Genomic DNA, 20,586 nt, shown 5'->3' on the forward strand with positions numbered 1-20,586 from the left:
TTAATTTGACAGAGGAAAGCCTTTTCACAGTCAGTTTCATGGTTTTCTTAATTGTTTTTCTTCTGTTATCACTAATATTTAGTTACTGCCTACTTCATCTGGATTACCCCCAGGCTGGGAAGAACGACAAGATGAAAAAGGGAGGTCGTATTATATAGATCACAATTCTAGAACCACTACCTGGATAAAGCCAGTTGTACAGGTACTGTCTGTCTTCTGATTTATTCATGTTTTTATTGATTTAACCTTTTAAACATCTTACATAGTATCAGTAAAGTTTAGAGATCTCTTTGAAATAGAACATGCGAAAGGCATAAACTGGTAAAGCACTACAGAAAATAGCTGAGAGAATGCAACGAGAGTTAGGAACAGTAGTATTTATGGCAAGTCACTCTACTATTAGTGTACCAAGAAACCCTGCTGGAGAGCGACTGCTGATTGAGAAACCTGAAAGACTTCTTTTAACCCTGGTAGCATAATCAGTAATTGTTGGTCAATGTTGTTGATATTAGACTAAACAAATCTATGTATTGTCTGGCACTTGCTTTATGAAACTGCTTTCATGAGTCAAAAATATAGGCTAATAGAAAAAATATATTGCTCTACAGGGCTTTGATTTTTTTTTTTTTTTTTTTGGTCGTTTACCATAGACTGCTATCGAAACAAGTCAGTTGTCAGCTGTGCAAAGTATTTCTATAGGAAGACAACCACAGGCAACATCAAGTGATTCGTCACAACAGTCTTCTCAGCAGCAGGCTGAAATGGAGCAAGGATTTCTCCCTAAAGGCTGGGAAGTCCGACATGCACCCAATGGGAGACCATTCTTTATTGACCACAATACCAAAACTACAACATGGGTAATGGAAAACTGCTCTTATGGACTGAAATTCTAGTTCCTGTCAAGTCAAAGCTTTGCTGCTTTCAGCAAGCTTCTGTAGACTTCTTTAGTGACAAGATAGCTGTGTTATGTCTGTTAAGGAACATATGTAATAAAAATGCAAAGTCATTTAAAATATCTATCATGAGTAGAACATTACAAATTTTACAAACTGTATTGGTACTTGAAAGTTTAGCTTGGAAGGAGGAAAATACTGGTGTCTATAGGAATCTGTTTCACAGATGTAAAGCATCTCCTAAATGACACTTGTCATAACTGAAAAACTGTGATAGCTATGCACGGTTGGCAGAAATCAGTTTTGCAAACTTACCTTCAACAGGAAATCCATTACCTTGAATTTATCATATGGTACAGTGCACAATGCAAATTTCTATGAATTCTTAAGAAAGCAGGCCAGATGCAGCTACGATATGGATGAGGGAGTTATATAGCTACAATTCCACAGACTCACTGCACATCACTAGGCAGTGCTAATAGATGGACTTCAGCATTTAAAGAGTAGGTCAGTATTACTGTCAGGTGAAAGAGAAACAGAGAAATGCATTAAATTGATTAAAAATGTATACTCATTTCTTCAGGATTATGGAAAGACCTCATTTAACACAAACACCTTCTTTCTACCCCCCAAGAAACTCCAAACCAACCAACCAATGAACCAACAAAAAAAACCAACCACCAAACCCAAAAAGCACGAGGCGTGCCAGAAACCACGTGGAAAGATTAATTCAACTCAATTACACTAAAACTGAATCGAATGAAGGATTTATATATACACACACTTATGTATATATGTGTGTGTATACATATATACAAAATAAAGTGAGAAGTCATTAGAAGATGACTGTAAACTACTGGAGGACTGAGAATACCCAGGGAACTATCTGGCTGCAGAATATGCAACAGTTATCTAGTTGGTACTAGGTATATTGTTTACACAATCACTAATAAAGAGGAAAAAATTAAAAGCAAAACAAAACAAAAGGATTTTAACGTGGTGCTTGTTTTGTTTTCAAAGGAAGATCCAAGACTGAAAATTTCTGCTCATCCGAGGAGATCCCTAGATCCAGTAGACCTGGGGCCATTACCAGTAAGTAAACCATTTTATACTTGTTTTGCAGATACAACAATTTTAATACTTAAATTAGCACTATCGAAACTTGCACATGAGAAAATGCAGCCTGCTTTTTTAATATAAAAAATAGTCTATTTTGAATTCCAATGCTGAGAGTATATGGGGGGGGGGGAATGCCCCCAGCTGCAGATCATGTTGAATTCTGTTGTGCAAACTATACAGTCAGAAATTTATAATAAAAAGTATCTCCTTACAGCCAGGGTGGGAAGAGAGAACTCACACAGATGGAAGAATATTCTTCATAAACCACAGTATGTACAACGTAGTATTCTCCCCCAAGTCATCATTTTTGTTTCTGAACATTATCTAAATTAACAGAACTAACTAAGAAATGTCTTGCAGATACAAAGAAAACACAATGGGAGGATCCTCGATTGCAAAATGTGGCAACTGGACCAGTAAGCTTTCCTTATGTAGCTTTACATATTTTTCAAGAATATTGTTAATAGAATCCAAACAAACTCTTGTCATTTATCAGGTACTCAGTCTAGAAGATGAAACTTCCAGGGTGTTTGAACGAGGCATTTTTATTTCTTTTTAAAGACTGTTTAGAAAGCTTTCTGTAGAAATGGTGTTTAAATGCCAGAAAGAAAAATTGGTTTGCAGAGTTGTAAGAAAGTTTCCTTATAGGCTGGGGGTGGGATTTGAAGTGGGTAAGAAACTTTATTTATTTTTTTTTATCCACAGTGCCCAAAATAATACTAGCTCAATTCCTGAGGTAAACTTAAAACAAAACAGAACACCCAAGAAAAAAAAAGAAAATGGCTTTAAAAGGGATGGAATAAATTTCCAACTGAAAAATAATTATCTAGCCTTGATACTTAATCCGAAGTGCAAAATTACCCATACTAATTGCAAAGACGGTGCACATTATAATTATAGATGGGTTTTAGTGTTCAGCTGATATCTGTGTTTATTAATAGCCCACATATGTAAACAACCTTCTCTGTCCATGGAAAATAGAGGTGTTTGTAGCCAGGTCTGTCATGATACAGCAAGGAAAGACTATGCGTTATGTAAGTCACCAAAGGCATTTTGGTCACTTTGATCTGGGCCAGTCAGTGATCTTAGTCAGTCACATCAGCTAATAGTAAAGCACCGGATAAATTCTATGAACTGATCAGAACAAATGATCTGAACAAAGAAGTACTTTTCATTCCAGATGTTTTGAACTCTCCATGTATTTATAAATTGAAAGTCTCCCCTGATACTTAGTAAAACATGTATTCCTGTTTTCTGAGAACTTAAATGCATGGTCTATGTTTCACAAATATACATTAATTGTTAGAGTATCTCAAGCACTCCCCCCCCCCCCCTTTTTTTTTTTTTTTTTTTTTTCCAAAGGCTGTGCCTTACTCCAGGGACTATAAGCGGAAGTATGAGTTCTTCAGAAAGAAATTGAAGAAACAGGTTAGTAATCAGTAGTAATCCAACAGAAGGTTAAGAAACTTATGCCCCTAAACAAAGGAAAGCTTGGGTTACAGTGAAAGGAAATTGAACTTTGTAACCTGCTTAGGGAAGGTAGATTTACTGTCTGATCATGAATACATATGTGAAGCAGCGACTTGGTAACAATTAGCATTTAACCTAACAGTAGGGTTTGTGACTTTATGCAGTGATGAGACTGCAAGCAATCTGATTGAAAGAGAAGTTCTAAAAGGTTAAAAAAATTGTGAACCTGGAAATAGGCTGGCAACAGAAAACTTTGGAAATTACTGATCTAGCACATAATAGTTTTTGGAACTCAGAATATGGAAATAGAAGTTCTCAAACCAGATTTTAGACTGTCCAGATAGAAATCTGTCCTGTCATCTTGGTCAGGCTAGATGACTAATAAATCGTTATAGCCTTAAAATATTAAGTTTATGCATCTCATTTGCAAGTTCTACTTTGAAGTGGCAGTGCCAGATATATTTATAACACAAAGCATAAAAGACTGTAAATATTATCTGGATATCCAGATAACAATGAGTCTTGCACAACTGTAATCAAACTTGGTATCCTTGGAAGATATTTTATATATATAATAATAGCCTTTGAGTTCAGACCCATACTTCATCTTTTATGTACCAAGTCTGTCTCTACCCTTTCTGAAACCTATGCATTTTGAGCTGTACACTAATGCATTTTGAGCATTGTACACAACTATATGTGCACCTCATTTTTTTGTGTTCCTAGTCAAACAAGCTTGGCATTCATTCAAATGTCATTATCCTAATCTGAGAAGTGATAGACAGCTCAGACACACAATATAATTGTAGTAATTCAAGAATTAAATATACAAGTAGATTTTAAAGCATACATTACTATTGCATTTTAAGCATTCCCAAATACCAAAATGACAATTAGGGGAACAGATTTGATTTTTACTGAGATTTAATTATTGAATACTATTTTAATCAGCTAAGTTTGGGTTTAGTAATTGATTTTATTATTGCTTGAACTTTTTTCTGAAAATATAATTTGCAACCAAAACCAGGATTTATTTATTTATTTTAGTTTAGGAATATTTACTGCTTTCTGAAATGATGAAAAAGACCTACATATTTCAGCCATCCTGTAAATTAGAGATATAATATTGCACAGTATTTTGCAACTTGGAAAATGACAAATTATGTGCTCCCCCACCCCAAGTAATTATTTTTTGTTTGTAGTTTGGCTCAAGCTGTTGTTGAATATAAGTAGGCATTACATTTAAATGCAGCATTCCGGTTTTGTTTTTTTTTAATTTAGGATAGATTATTTAAGGAGTAGAAGAAAATAAAAAGGAAGCATATCTGAACATGTGCTGTTCAGAGTGATTTATTAAATATTTCTGTATTCAAAAATTCATTATTTCTACTGAGACTGTGACTAGTTCTTTGGAATATGAAATATATTGAGTTTCACTGCATCATCCTAATCTAGTCATAGACCAACATGACTTGAAATTTCCTGTTCCCACTTTCACTGAATTTCTCCATTTTACCTGAAGTAATTGCTGAAATAAACTGGCTGAAAACAAGTGAAATCAAGAAAATACTCTGTTCTCATATAGTGATTTAATGATTCAGCAAAGTTTTATTCATGGTTTATTAGGAGCTTACTCTGAAAGCTCAGCAGCAAATATAAGCTCCTTGGACATTTTTATTTAAATATTTTCATGTATGATAGTAAATATAAATCTTGTGATTTGTTCCTGTGACTTCAAATTTTAAGTGGACTGGTATTTATTTGAATATTGTAGGAATACTTGTTTGTCATCTATGTCTTAAGTAAGAGAAAGGGACACCTAGCCTTATAGTTAGAATATTGAACTAGAAGGTGAAATAAGTCAGGTAAAATTGTTCTAAAATAATTCTATTTATAGACTGAACTTTTTTATCAAGCCTATAATGTGATGAATTTTTAGTGTTAAAAAAGATTCCATGCCTTGCTGCATGCAGAACAACTGAGCATATGCTGTTACCAGTAAGAATTTATTTTAACCCTGTTTTCTTGATGTGAAATAGAACTTTAAACTCTCCATGCTAGTTGAATTGTATGTAAATAGAGCCTCTTGTCAATCATATTGTGTTATGTTTCCAAATTATTTAAGAAAAGGATTTGTGTGCCCATTCTTTGTTTACAGAATTTACATACTTTGCAAGACTAAAAGATGCTGGGTTTTGTTCTATTATTCTATGTTTTAATTTCTTTTTTTTTTTTTTTAGAGTGATATTCCAAATAGATTTGAAATGAAAATTCATCGCACAACAATCCTTGAAGATTCTTATAGAAGAATTATAGCTGTAAAGAGAGCAGATTTCCTTAAAGCAAGACTTTGGATTGAATTTGATGGTGAAAAAGGTTTAGACTATGGAGGAGTGGCCAGGGAATGGTTCTTCCTTCTCTCTAAAGAAATGTTTAATCCTTATTATGGATTGTTCGAATATTCAGCTACGTAAGTAATACAGGTCTAGAAGTCATGTAGACTAGTTAGGGAAGGCAGATCAATTGTATTTCTTATACATACTTTAAGAATGGAATTACTTTTTTTTCACCTCCTAAATGTATAGGAGGGTTGTTAATAACTGCATTATTCTGCACCTAGTTCTTTGTTTGACAGAAGAATAATGTGGAGACAGTACCTGGTTTTGGTTTGGGTTGGTTTTTTTTTCAGCAGTCTAACATAAGCCATGTTGTCTTTGCATAGACAAGCATATGCTTGCAACCATCTGTTACTTACAGAAAAGGCAGTATTTAACAAATAATACAGAGAATGTTACTCAGACTACTTTAATAGGAGTTAATCCCTTCTCTTTGGTATATCTCTAACTTACAAAGGTAGTTAATGGTGTTTCAAAATTTTTATTTCTACTGTGCTAATAGAATCTTCTTTTGAGTATTCTTTAATATTAGATTAGTGATTTATAAATCCAATTATGATTATTCTTTCAACCTGATGAAAAGTAATACCTTATTTAACCAGGGATGTTTTTCAGATCTTCAAATGTGAGACTGTTCCAATAGTACAATATTTTGTTTTTCTTTCTCTTCCCTGCTCCCTCCCTCAACTTCAGAGATAACTATACTCTGCAGATCAATCCAAACTCTGGACTTTGCAATGAAGATCATCTCTCTTATTTCAAGTTTATAGGTCGTGTAGCTGGAATGGCTGTTTACCATGGCAGACTTTTGGATGGTTGGTATTTATTTTATGTAATACGATATTTAGATTAATACTGTGCATATTTTGAATTGTAAGTTACGTACTGTTCAATTTATTTCTTCTTCTTTAAAGCCTTTTTTATTCGTCCTTTTTACAAGATGATGCTCCAAAAACCAATAACGCTTCATGATATGGAGTCTGTGGTATGTAATTTGCTTTATTGTGTATGTTAGGATTTCAAGTTCATAGTAACTTTTTTGTATATCTTTAATGACATCATGAAGGTTTGAAACTGCATGATTCAAAGAAATTTTAGGCTACGTCTTTTATAAGCCTCTATCATGATTTAACCCCAGCCAGCAACTAAGCACCGCACAGCTCCTTGCTCACCACCCTGCCCCAGTGGGATGGGGGAGAGAATCAGAAGGGTAAAAGTGAGAAAACTCGTGGGTTGAGATAAAGACAGTTTAATAGGTAAAGTAAAAGCTGTGCATGCAAGCAAAGCAAAGCAAGGAATTCATTCACCACTTCCCATCAGCAGGCAGGTGTTCAGCCATCTCCAGGAAAGCAGGGCTCCATCATGCCCAACGGTTACTTGGGAAGACGAACGCCATCACTCCGAATCTCCTCCCTTTCTTCTTCCCCCAGCTTTATATGCTGAGCATGACGTCGTGTGGTCTGGAATACCCCTTTGGTCAGCTGGGGTCAGCTGTCCTGGCTGTGTCTCCTCCCAAGTTCTTGTGCACCCCCAGCCTACTCATTGGTCGGGTGGGGTGGTGAGAGAGGCAGAAAAGGCCTTGACTCTGTGTAAGCCCCACTCAGCAGTAAGGAAAGCATCTCAGCATTATTAACACTGTTTTCAGCACAAATCCAAAACATAGCCCCACACTAGCTACTATGAAGAAAATGAATGCCCTGCCAAAATCAGCACAGTCTGTAACTTGCATGGGAATTAAAACTTCCGGTGAAAATCAGAGACACCTAGACTCTGGTTTAAGTCAGTTAAGCTGTATTGAAAACTTGACTCTAAACTTTCTGTGATGTTTTCTTAAAGTATTTTTAGACACTAGTATTCTTAACATTAAAAATAAACGTCTTTGGGATCATGCTCTCAACCTGTTTTTTAAGTTAGCTTGTGTCTTTTGATTATTAAAAAGAAAGGTATTCTTATACTTCCAGAGACTGAAAATATTTGAGTGATACTATGTAACATTTTTAGAGGAAAACACAGTCCTTACAATTTTCTTGTTTGTCCCCCTGATAATGATTCTTATCTAGAGTAGTTCTGGGCAGAGTGATTTTTATTCAGTCTCTTCAATACTGTTTTTGCTGTCCTATAAGAACACAGAATATAGTTCCTATCTGTTTCCGAGTAATAGATTTATAGATGTGTCCTGATTTTTTTTCTCAGTACTGTAGAATCATAGAATGGTTTGGGTTGGAAGGGACCTTAAAGATCATCTAGTTCCAACCCCCACTGCCACGGGCGGGGACACCTTGCACCAGACCAGGTTGCTCAAAGCCCCATCCAACCTGGCCTTGAATGCTTCCAGGGATGGGGCATCCACAACTTCTCTGGGCAACCTGTCCCAGTGTCTCACTGCCCTCACAGTAAAGAATTTCTTCCTAATATCTAATCTAAATCTACCCTATTTCAATGTAAAACCGTTACCCCTTGTTCTATCACTACACTCCCAGTTAAAGAGTCCCTCCCCATCTTTCCTGTAGGCCCCCTTTAAGTACTGGAAGGCCTGTACAAGGTCTCCCTGGAGTCTTCTCCAGGCTGACCAACCCCAACTCTCTCAGTCTGTACTCATAGGAGAGGTGCTCCAGCCCCCTGATCATCTTCCTGGCCCTCCTCTGGACCTGCTGGAGCAGGTCCATGTCCTTCTTATGTTGGGGACCCCAGAGCTGAATGCAGTACTCCAGGTGGGGTCTCCAGAGAGCAGAGTAGGGGGGAGAATCATCTCCCTTGACCTGCTGGTCATGCTTCTTTTGGTGCAGCCCAGGATGCGATTGGCTTTATCTTAATTTTAATTTTCTAAGGCTCTTTGTAGTGATGCCTAATAATGTAGGGAAGATAAATGCAGGACGAGAAGCAGAGAAGAGTCCAATATGTTAATTCAGATAATGCTGTGGCATCTTATCACCAGTTTGCTGCGTGAGAGATTTTTAGTCCTGAGATTGCTGAGTCTTCAGGTTTCAAACATCTTTAAATGTCTTTGTAGCTTTGTATAATTGCAGAGTCTCTGTATCCAATACAGGATTATCCTAGGTAGCAGCATTCACTGGGCTGTAATGGAACCTCTTGTAGCTTAAAAGGTGCCTACTCTATTTTGTATTTACTATTTTGTAATTCTTTCTCTTAGGATAGTGAATATTACAATTCTCTGAGATGGATTCTTGAAAATGATCCAACAGAACTGGACCTCAGATTTATAGTTGATGAAGAACTTTTTGGACAGGTTAGTATGTTTATGTGAAGTAGAATAGACAAAACATGAAAGAAAACATTTGACCTGTGAAATTAGCTGATTTTCATCTCTGCGGTATTAAGCAAAACCCTTCATTCACAGTCATGTTGGTTTGTTCACTCAGCTGCTTCTTTTAGCTGGCACATGCTCATGCAGTGCTCTGTTAGCCTGGCTGTGATGTGATAAAGGACTTGGAAATAAGCAGAGCTTTAAAAAATAGGACGTGCTTTTTTCTTAAATAATACTTGTATTGAAATGTAGCTGTTGCTGTGAATGCAACGGAGACTAAGATATCCATAGTCCCATTACTTCATCTGGAGTAGAGGCTGATTTATGTGATTGGCTGGAAAGGATGAGCTCTTTTGGAAGTGGTAGGAATCATAGATTTCACTGGGAGATAATAATAGAGGTTTTTCTCTAACATGTACTAGACAACTATGGAATAAACAAGTTCATTGCTGTGTAGAAAGCTATCCAAGATAAGTCATGTAGAAATACCACAGGTCTTGAATAAAAATTCCAAATTAGGGGTGCCAACTAGATCTAAGTAGGATAATAGCCTTTGTGGTCTTATGTAACTAAAGTGATCCTAAGTAGGAGCATGAAAATGTACATCTGTAATGAACTGAAAATCAGATATTCGTCTACTGAGGTTCTTGTAGTATAAATCATTATGTAACAGATATGCATATTGTTTCACTTATTTATTAGGACCATTGCTGAAATTGTTCTGTAAGTGTTTTTCCTTGAGATCTGGAAAAAAGGCTGGGTCACTGAATATGTGGTTAATAAAGACCACATTACTGAACTTGTGTGCTAAATTATGTAATCTGTTGTAGCAGGTCAGAAAAAAATTGAGGTTGCCCCGTTGCAGTCTGGCATGCCTGAATAATACTTTTTTAAATCAATCAACCAAATTCTATTTATTCAGGTGACCTGTGAAACTGGTTCTATTTCTCATAGTTTTCAAATTCTGCAGTCTTCAAAAGTTAACTAAATTACCTAATATTAGCATATGAATTCTATTACATACTTATCTCATTTAAGACCTATTCTATGTACTGCATTTAGACCCATCAACATGAACTGAAAAGTGGTGGATCAGAAATAGTTGTCACCAACAAGAACAAGAGAGACTACATTCAGTAAGTAGTGGTCACTACGTGCAATATATCTCACTGGATTTCCCCTCTAGTAATAGGGTCTGTGTGTTAGTTGTATTAACAAAGGGATGTTGTTGCTTTGTATATGAATTGCTTTTATTTTAAATGTTTTGTTTTGTTTTTTTACAGTCTTGTAATTCAGTGGAGATTTGTGAGCAGAGTGCAGAAACAAATGGCAGCCTTTAAAGAGGTATAGTTTTATTTACAAAAGAAATTCTAAGAATTTGTTGCATCTAATCTTAAGATGAGCTTTTTTGGACATCCTGAAGACCCACAGATAATGTTGTTACAGGTATAAAAAAGGCAGTGATACTGTTTGTAGTGTCAGCATTGAATTATTTCAGACATAAAAATATTTTTGGTATGTTTTTACTGCGGTGTTTAATTCATACTGAAAAATTTGCTTATTTCTCAATCCTGGCTGACAGCTTTAGCTTTAGTGCAAGCTATTTAATGAACTCTGCAGAACTGAAAATTAAATCAAACTAGTAGAATTAAATTAAACTAGCTGGTTTATCCTTATTTGTATAAATTATATTACATATATGATATTCAGACTTAGAAATTCACCATTCACTGTTGCACAGTAAAGATGTGAGATAAGTCAGAATTAAAAGTACTATAACCAAACTGGGGACTGCTGGTGTCCAAACATCTGTTATTGATGTATTGCTTTGGCTCTGTTTACTAAAGCATCTAAATACCATTCTCGGTGAACAAAAATGCTTAAATAATGTTGACTTGATTTTTAAAAACTTCCCTTCTTTTCAGGGTTTTTTTGAACTAATACCACAGGATCTGATTAAAATTTTTGATGAAAATGAGCTAGAGGTAAGTGTATAATGGAAAGAAAACAAATTATGTTGAAACTTTATGTTACTGACTTAAACTTTGGTGGTGTTGTTTTTTGTTTTGTTTCATCTGTGTAGTTATTAATGTGTGGACTGGGAGATGTGGATGTGGCTGATTGGAAACTACATACAAAATACAAAAATGGCTACAACATAAACCATCAAGTAATACAGTGGTTCTGGAAGGTATATAATGAATTTCTAATATTTTTTTACTTAAAACCTGTTCAAAAGCTGCTGCCTTTCAGCTATGCTAGTTTATCCTGTGATTCATGAATAGGTAGGTAAATATTTGACCATTAAAATTCCTGAGAAAGATAGTAAGAAAACTAAAGATGAGATGCATGGTAAGAATGTAAATACGGTACTGATACTTGCTTTTTCAAAAAAATCCATGTCTGACTGGGGTTAAAAATATTTCTGTGTAGTTTTTTCTGGCATGGTTCCATTAAAGAGGTGTTAAACTTTTCTGTTTAATAAATTACAGGAATTTGGCTGCTAGTTCATGACATCAGGAAAGTTCAAAGAAAGTAGGGGCCAAATCTTCAAGGGAAGTATTTTAACAGCCTGCTAAGCCAGTAACCGTGCTCTTGTTACAGTGTCATTAAAAAATTGTTGACTTCGTAGCTTTTAGCAATAGCAGAGAAGTAGACTATGTGTGTCACTAAAAAAACTTGCATATATATAAAGGATAATGATTTAGAGATAGAAACTATGTTGCATAAATCTGCTAGCTTAAAACTTTAATTTAAAAACAAATCTTTAATTGTAATCATTATCTTACATAGGCAGTCTTAATGATGGACTCTGAAAAGAGAATAAGATTACTTCAATTTGTTACTGGCACGTCCCGTGTACCTATGAATGGGTTTGCTGAGCTGTATGGTAAGTACTTACGATTATGCTCACAAGTAACAGAACATGCTGACATTGTGATATTTGACTTCAAATATAAGCACATTATTTTTCAAATTTTGCTTTAAAAATGAGTATACACTGGCAGTTATAAGAAGCAAAGCTAGACAAGAGTCACTTAGATCATGTTTCCTATGTTCTGTAAATGCTTCATATTAATTCTGGTTTTGGAAGTTTTTAGATGTATAGGACTTCCTCAAATGAATGTGGATTTTTAAAATTCTATAGAGCTGCAAAAATCCCTGTTTACTCTTGATTAAGCTTGAAGAAAATTCTCAGTTTATCCGAGATCTGATTGCAAAGACATGCTGGCATCAGCAGTTATTCACATTCTCCTAAGTTTCCCAACTGCATTTATCTGCTCACAAGCCACAGTTGTACAGATACAATTGTTTGTAAGGATATACTCTGAAGAGGACCACTGAAATGACACCAGTTAAACATAACGCCAAAAGAAAAGTAGTGAACCTACAATGCAGAGACTGAAACAAGCAGATGGCACTGGGGAGCAGACTTCAACACCAAAGCCAGAAAACCCACTGTGGAAAAACCACAGGCAAGCAGATAGAACAGCCCACAAAGCGTGGGGGTATTTTGCTTATGGGAAGTCTGTTTTCAGCTGCCATCAGCTATGTTTTCTGCCAGACTACCTTATTAAGGCTAAAAGTGCTTGAGATCCTATGCAAATGACTGAATAGCCTGACTTGCATATTTGAATAAACATTTCCTTCTTGGTAAACAAGACAGAAATTTGTTTATAAAACACTAGAATTGTGAACAAATACCACCCACCATGTGTCCCCATTTCTCCATCTCTTAATTTTCATTGTAAATACTCAGTTTATTTTTTCTGTTCCATCAGCGAATGAGTTGTGAGTTCCAATGGGAGAGACAGTGCCCTCAGCAGACTTGAGCCACGTGTGTGCTGTTGCATCTGAACCTTGGTACTGTTGGAGTTAGAGCACATGCTCATCGCATTGGAACCCAATCGGAATTCTGCTGCCTCTGGCTTTTTGTCTAAAAACACTACTAGAGAGAGAACTAAGGAATTATATAGGGAAAGAAACTGTTAAAGCTGTTGGCTCTCTTCTTCCCAGGGATTAGGATATCCTTGGGCAGTCTTCTGGTCAAGTCTCAGTTGCTGTAGTTCTATTTACTCATTAATGAAAAATCCAATTACAGTTGTCTTGCACAGTGCTTTGTTTCTTTCTTAGTTATTTCTTCTTTACTGTGGCCAGCATGCCATCCTTACTAAACCCCAGTAATGAACACAATCATATTTCCAGTATCTGCTTGTATTTGAAGAACTGTAGGTGGTTCTTAAGTGCTTTGTGTTGGTATGTGGCATTTTCCGGCTGCCGGGCTGCCCCTGTGGTTCTTGCCACCTTCGGGCTGCGCTCCTAGAGCTGGCTTTCTAGCAGGAGATCTCCCTCTTGTGGCCCAGAAAGGAATTTCTGCTCATAAAAAGGGAGTACTTGGTGTCTGGGAGCAAATCCACCCAAGTTTGAGAACTGGGACACTGAAGAGACGTGGCTTTCTTACATTTCTTGTCTTCCCCCCACCCTCCTTTGTCAGCCTCTAGTTAATTAGTTGGATAGCTAAAATGCAAACTTATTCTTACCTAGCTATTAAAAGGGAGTTTTTTTTCTTACCATCAGTCATAGAGCCACTTCTCTGCCTCATCCTTATTCCAGACGTTCTTACTAGTTACTTTTTCTAACCAGCCTTCTGCATTGAAGAAACATGTAATCCCAAAGAAGAAAGTAAAGAAGAGGAGCTGAAAGTGTTCCCGCAACTACTGACATACCTGGCTCACTGATAATATTTTAGGATGAAGTGCTCAGTGTTCGCTCTCATCTCTCTAGTTCATTCACTAGACTTGTCTGAATTATAGTTTCTGTGTATTGATTGGTATTTCCTGCCTTTTTGTGTATGTTAGTAGTTGTGAAAGGTTTTTTTTCCCCCTTGTTTTATTTTCATGTTTGGGATTAATTGTCTTGGGGTTTTTTGTTGGTTTGGTTGTTCCCCCCTGCCGCCTTTTATATAAATTGGCTAACATCTTCCAAATCCACTTCTGCAATGTGCATTATTACATGTTGTTATAATATAATTTCATTTTATTATTAATATGTATACATTTCTTTTTTCATGGCTCTCTAAAACCACAAATGAAATATTTTTGAATTGTCAGTTATAACTTACGTAGTCACAAAAACCACTAACATTTTGGAGGAGTCATGAAAAAAAGGGAAGGTGTCTGCCTGCATTATAAAACCAAATTCATTTCATATGTCTAAAGGTACTCCACAGCACTTATACCTCAGCTGTATTCTTGGATCAACCTGTTCTCATTACTGCTGCTCATTTTTAATTTGAAACATGTTTCACATCTTCCATTTCAGAAGCAGAAGGCTACTCGTACTTGGGTAGCCATCTGCCTTACAATACAATTCTCTAACTGTATTGATGGTCATCTTGTAGACTAGTCAGAGGACACCCACTGTCAGAGATCATCTGCTGTTGTCTGACAAGATAGTGGTTTGTTTGGGTTTTTTTTGTTTTGGGTTGTTTGTTTTTTTTTTTAATTACACAGTCTTCTCCAGACATACACAAATGCTTTCAACAGCTTAAGGAAATGGTTACAAAATGCCCTTTGCATCCTCTTGGTGAGAGTTGAGAGGTCCAAGAAACTTTCAGAAACATGCTTTAAGAGAGTTGCTGAAGGCACAGGCATATCTGGAGCTGGACTTGCTAGCCAAAAAACTTCTCTTGGGTGCCTGTGTACATCCCTGGAGTACATATACAGCCACCGTGTTTCAAAAAGTTCTCAGTTACTCTACTTTGTTCTTGCACAGGTAAAGGTGGACACTAAATACTTTCTGCCAGGTTATATAACTTGGCACATTGTGATAAACATGTCTAAATTTTTACATGCAAAACTTCTACACGATAAAACTATTATCTGCACAAAATTTTCCATGCCAGCTACTTTGCATATGTTATTTGGGTCTTAGACTTCTGAGCTTAAGGTGTGAAAGTCTCTTGAAATTGAGAAATAGCAAGAAATAATTAAAAATACAAATGAGTTGGGATTATTGACCATTACTGAGTGTAGACTGTATTTGCTTCATATAGATGGCTCCTACTAATGTCAGAACTGGATTACAAAACTCCAAAATATTTCATAATTTGAATTTCTAATTATAAAAATCTTATAATGGGGTGAAAATTGATGTATTCTTTTCTGCAGGTTCAAATGGACCACAGTTGTTTACAGTTGAACAGTGGGGTTCCCCTGAAAAACTGCCAAGAGCTCATACCTGGTGAGCATTTAATTTAGGTAAATTATGACCTTTAGTAAGAGTGATTAAAATCACTTAAGAGTTTTCATCTGTTTTTCAGCTTTAATCGCTTGGATTTGCCTCCATATGACTCATTTGAAGATTTATGGGATAAACTTCTTCTAGCGATTGAAAATACTCAGGGTTTTGATGGGGTTGATTAAGACAGACATGAATTGTATCAGTCCAGTGCTGCAATTTCATTTTAAAGGTTTACAAACAAATTTGAATTTTCCAGGGACTACCGTTGTATTTAGTCACATGGTTATTGATAGTATCACTTGTAATATAAGTAAATATTAAAAATTCACTAACTTTTGAAAATGTATTTTGCCATTTTCACAGTTTTGTGTACTTTGCTAATAACTACAATATACACATTGGATGGGCCAGTGCCAAGTAAGTAAAAAAACTAAAATATTTTTAAGCAGTTGCCTCTTCTACAGTATTTATCAGACTGTCCTGCAGTAAACTACTGAAGTAAAACTGTGAAGAAATCTTGGCAGGGGTGTAAATTTGAATTGCTGCTTTAAGAGGAACAACTGAAATTGTTAAACTGTTTTTTTAAAAAAAACCCAACAACAACAAACCAAACAAAAACAAAACCAACAAACTTCATGTAATGCAATATCATAATCTGTGCTGCTTCAGGCTGTTTGCTACAGATCTGCCCAAAGCACCTTATAATTCAGCATATTAGGTGAAGCATTGGAAAGTATTTGTTTGCATTATCAGCCATCATTTTGCAGAACATTGACTTGCTGACACATTTTATTTGTTAGATTTCTTTTTCTAACTTGCTTTTGTTAAAACAGTGTAACAAAACCAGGATTTTTATATAAAACAGACAAGCAGCGTAATTCTGAATTGTAATGAGAAATTATATCAATTTTTTGTCTGAATTTGTATACTGTCGTTGGTTTATTGAGTTTTCATCACTTTTTCTTGATAAATTTGTAGTTCAATGATGGATAATATTTTCAATTCAGCCTTTTGCAACAAATTAATCTGAAAGTGAAATTTGTATGGATATCACTCAGTATTAGTTACTGGTAGTTAGAGGCCTTTATTATCCATTCTTGCAGTATTGCACTACGTAACAATAAAGAACATGTTTACAGGGTTTTCTGGGCCAAATTCAGCAGTCTGATATGTGCAGACTTCTCTGAACTGTGTGGAGGTTATGCACATGTAACCAGATGCAGAATTTGGTTCTGTAATATGTTTACAGGTTATGCTAGTTTCTATAGCTGCATTTTTATATTTTTTTTCTCCACTGTTAGTCTAGAAACCAAATTTGTTAATACAGTATAACCAAAGTCATAACCAACAATGTGCAATTTATTGTAGATCAATTTGTCGTATAAATATAGTTTGAATTCTTTTGTAAATGTGGATATTTTTTGTATTAATGTTAAAACTTTTTTTTGAGCAAGTGCTGGTTAAAAGGATTAGCGAAGTTGGTTCTAAAAATAAAAATTGGTTTATATACCTGGCTTGCTCCAATTTTAACATTTTATTACCAATATGATCTGAAGAAATGGCAGTACCTAGCTTTGGCCAGCAAATTTCTGTTTAGTCACAGTCTTTATAAATATGCAAGAAGGAAGTGTAGCACATCTCTCTATAAAGATATGTAAATTATGTAACAAATGTAATGGGTCTTAAGGGATATTTAAAATCCCACTTTGTTTTATTCTTTGACTAGGTTGTTAGGGCTGAGAATATTACATGTAAATAAAGGTAACTTATACAATTTTCCCAAATCTATATGCAGTTTTGTAAAACATGAATGATATATCAGTAAATCTGTATAGATTTGAATGTAGCAGGTTTTGTTGCATAAAGCATAAAATAAGGATCCTGAGAGCAGTAAATAAAAGTTTATTCTAGTAAGTTGTGACTCAGTTCTTTGAAGTGCAAATTGGTAGTCTTGAAATAGCAAGAATTCAGTAATTTTAGTACTCCTAGGTAGACCGGGACAGCAGTTCCACTACAATATGCTGCTACTTTTGTATAGGTGTTGAGGTACAGCAGCACTGTTTCCTAGTGTTCTGCTCCTAAGACATGCAGTCTTTGAAAAATTAATACCATGTTTTTCTAAAAGCTGTAGGTTGTTGTGAGCCTTTTTTGTATGGCCAGTCTAGAAAGCCCACATGGCAGACAAGTGAAGGTGGAGGCCCCACAGGAATGCCAGATGACTGCTGCTGAGGGAGGGTCAGGCTCCTCTCTCCTACTGTAGGAACACCCTTCTCAGATGCTTGGCAGGCTCACAGCCAACAGACTTTAGTGGTGAGCGTGGCAGGTGTGCGAAAGGGGCCCTGAAACTCTGCCCCAGGCAGCATGGACTGCCCAGCAGTGATGGGGATGCACCACAGGGCTGGGGGAATCAGCCCTGGTGTGTGGGTGGAAGCTCCTGGAGAAGGAGATGCTGCTGCCAGGCAGCATCAGAGGCCACAGGCAGTACCTGGCGCCTCTTCCTAGAGCTGGGGCAGGGCTGGCCTTGCCCGCAGGAGCTCAGCTGTGGGCAAGGCACTGAGTCACCCCATGAAAGAGCTACAGGAGAAGTAAGCAGACTTGTAACATTGGGGAGGATGAACAGCAAGAGGTCATCAGGGTCTTCGCAGAGACCTTTGTACAGACAAAAGGCCAAACCACGCAGTGGGAGTAAGAAGGGGCAACTGGAGACTACATGGGCGGGTGGTGGATGGAGATTCCCAAGATGGGTGAAGCTGGAAGCTTGTGACTTCTGGCATCAGAAGAAAGGCTTCTTCTCCACCCTTGGATATGAATTTACAAAATTGCTATGGTGCTGTAATAGATGGAGAAAGGAACAAGTTGCATTAAGGGAAGAATTCAGAGCCAGATGGGCCTGAACCAAACATACACGCCGAGAAGTGGTAGGTGGTAAGCGTGCAGAGTCCCTTCTGTGGGCTTTAAACTAGGTTTGTTGAGGAATGGTGGTAACAGCTTGTGGTTAAGTAAGAGAAGAGAGGTCAGTGGTGCGAATTACTGGAGCAGGGTGATGGGAGTGAGGCATCCCTTGTGGAGGATGCCACAGGTTGAAGGGGGCCCACCTCATGTGCCTGAACACACAGGCAGCCAGTGGAAGACAAGGAGGAGCAAGAGACACAGCTGGTATGGCTGGAGCCACTCAGATGCAGGGAGATCTGTGGAAGGGGTGACAGGCTGGTACAGAGTTTTGTGGGTCTGGGTCAGAGGAGACATCACGGGTCAGGAGACATCAGTATGGGAAACATCCTGGTGAGGACTTGTCACAGGCTGCCTGTTTGTCATGAGGAAGTGGGCAGAGTGGTCTTTGAAGTATCTCAAGGAATTCCAGATTGGCAAACCCTGGCTCTTACGGGAGGCTAAACTCCGTGACATCTGCGGGAAGAGCAATGTGAGGGGGTGCAATCTGGGAGGCTTCTGCAGGGGGTCACAAACAGTTAAACAAGGGTGCTAGCTTGGCCAACCAGGGGGATGTTCTCCTGGATCCGCTGCATGTGCCAATGTACTTCTATTTTCTGTACATCACACCCCCGTATTCCCTGAAGCACATACACTTAGATTTGGGGGGGGCAACTCCAAAGTTGCTACTATGAACACTTACCTATTTTTTTCAACAGAAACACTGTTCCTAGTGTGGCTCTGTGTGCCAGCTGCAGACATCTTACTATGGCATTACAGATGAGATTTTGACAGCTGCTTCCACCTGTTAACGCTGTAATTTCTCTTTAACACCCAGCAGTGCCAGATGAGGGGTAAGGCAGGAAAATTTCCCAGGTAGGTAAGAGCTAAATATACCAGTCTGCTGAAAAATGGGAGTATGGAGGGTTGACATTGGTAAGAGATTTTGTGCAGATCTGGTTAAAAACCATAGATCTATGAAGAAACTATTTTTTAAGGGGAGATTTGAGCAAGATGCTAATTCTGGAGCAGGGACTGGACCATAATAGGAGGGAGAAGATGGCTGCAACAGGAACAGTTTCACTTTTCTCATCTTTAAAAACACTGCACTGAAAATTCACGGGTGTCTGGTAGTGGTTTTCTGGGCTGCTCCAAGCCTGAGAGCTGTAAGCAAACCTGTTCCCTGCCATTCATTTTGGCTTCTGCAGGTAAATACTAATTTCCAGCCGGCTTTTATAGAACCTGAAAAATAGAACTGAGAATCTGTCCCGTGTTTAGTTTTGGGGTTTGTTGGGTTTGGGGGGGGCGGTTTAGCATGATTCCGCGGCTCGCCCTTGGTGCCTTCCCGGCCGCCGCCTCAGCTCCTGGAGGCCGCCTTGCAGCGGCGGCGCCGGGGAAGGCCGCCAGGGGGCGCCGCCGCGACGACGACTGCCGCGCCAGAGGGCGCGGGCGCGCGCGCGCGCTCTCGGGGGGGCGGTTAACGGCTTTCTGCCCACCAACCAAAAATCGTCCTGGTTCCCACCCCTCACCCCTTGCCTCAGCAGCGTGACGGGAGCCGGTGCTTACCGTTACCTGGAGCGGGGCGGGAAGCAGCGGGATGCGATTTACGCAGCAAGCTTCTTAGAAGGTTGGGGTCTGATCACCCAAGGGCAGCGTAAAACCTCTTGGAAAATTTTCAGGGGCTTAACTTTGCTGGCGAAGTTAAGCCGTTTCTGTTTCGTGTTTAACGAGGGTGGTGGCGACGTTTATTTGTGTATTAGTTATTGCCATTGTATAGCGAATGGTGTCTCTGTTTCTGAATAAATAAATACGATGCTGTCAAAGAAGTGAATTTATTTACCCTAAAAAAGGTAAAATATATAGATCAACCTCAGCGAAGGCTTGCAGTATAAACGGTTTATACTTCAAAGGTCTACATAGACTGCTGTGGGTGAGGTTTGCTTAGATTTTCAATCGAGGTCAATAATTTGATTTGTATTGACTTAAAGACTTTTGGTCTGAAATTGTCTTTGTCTAAAATTTCTCATTTGCTCCAAAGGTTATCATGTATGTGGAAATGCTTGCAGTCTGGTGTTACAGAAATGAGACTGTAGGTATGAACAAGAAGCATTCAACAGTAACTGAGGTTTGGGGCAGTGGGGGCTGTGGATTTTTCTTCAAAATTCCTTTCTCTCAACTGACAGATTTTTAGGCTGGGTGTTATTTGTATCAAATCTTTCACTCTCAGGGTGGTACAGGCGACTCTTCAGCATCCTTGTTGCGTCATGAGGCA

At 37.8% G+C, this 20,586-nt stretch overlaps 2 protein-coding genes across 4 annotated transcripts in view; both read left to right on the plus strand.

Annotated features, from left to right (window-relative positions):
- The window catches only part of NEDD4 (NEDD4 E3 ubiquitin protein ligase), a 63,559-nt gene extending 46,293 nt beyond the window's left edge, over positions 1-17,266 (plus strand). For all 3 annotated transcript variants that reach the window (XM_049812799.1, XM_049812800.1, XM_049812801.1), the window contains 17 exons: positions 83-202; positions 651-857; positions 1,914-1,985; positions 2,227-2,281; positions 2,373-2,428; positions 3,375-3,440; positions 5,723-5,952; positions 6,572-6,693; positions 6,793-6,863; positions 9,030-9,125; positions 10,206-10,279; positions 10,427-10,487; positions 11,069-11,128; positions 11,227-11,334; positions 11,937-12,033; positions 15,314-15,386; positions 15,466-17,266. In XM_049812799.1, coding sequence (XP_049668756.1) covers positions 83-202; positions 651-857; positions 1,914-1,985; positions 2,227-2,281; positions 2,373-2,428; positions 3,375-3,440; positions 5,723-5,952; positions 6,572-6,693; positions 6,793-6,863; positions 9,030-9,125; positions 10,206-10,279; positions 10,427-10,487; positions 11,069-11,128; positions 11,227-11,334; positions 11,937-12,033; positions 15,314-15,386; positions 15,466-15,568 — 1,671 coding nt within the window. In that variant the 3' untranslated portion in view covers positions 15,569-17,266. The remainder of the gene's footprint in view (positions 1-82; positions 203-650; positions 858-1,913; positions 1,986-2,226; positions 2,282-2,372; positions 2,429-3,374; positions 3,441-5,722; positions 5,953-6,571; positions 6,694-6,792; positions 6,864-9,029; positions 9,126-10,205; positions 10,280-10,426; positions 10,488-11,068; positions 11,129-11,226; positions 11,335-11,936; positions 12,034-15,313; positions 15,387-15,465) is intronic.
- Positions 1-20,586, plus strand: part of PYGO1 (pygopus family PHD finger 1) — a 192,916-nt gene that overhangs the window by 46,315 nt on the left and 126,015 nt on the right. The gene's annotated exons all lie outside the window — the stretch shown is intronic.

This window comes from Accipiter gentilis, chromosome 10, assembly GCF_929443795.1.
Source record: "Accipiter gentilis chromosome 10, bAccGen1.1, whole genome shotgun sequence".
Taxonomy (NCBI): Eukaryota; Metazoa; Chordata; class Aves; order Accipitriformes; family Accipitridae; genus Astur; species Astur gentilis.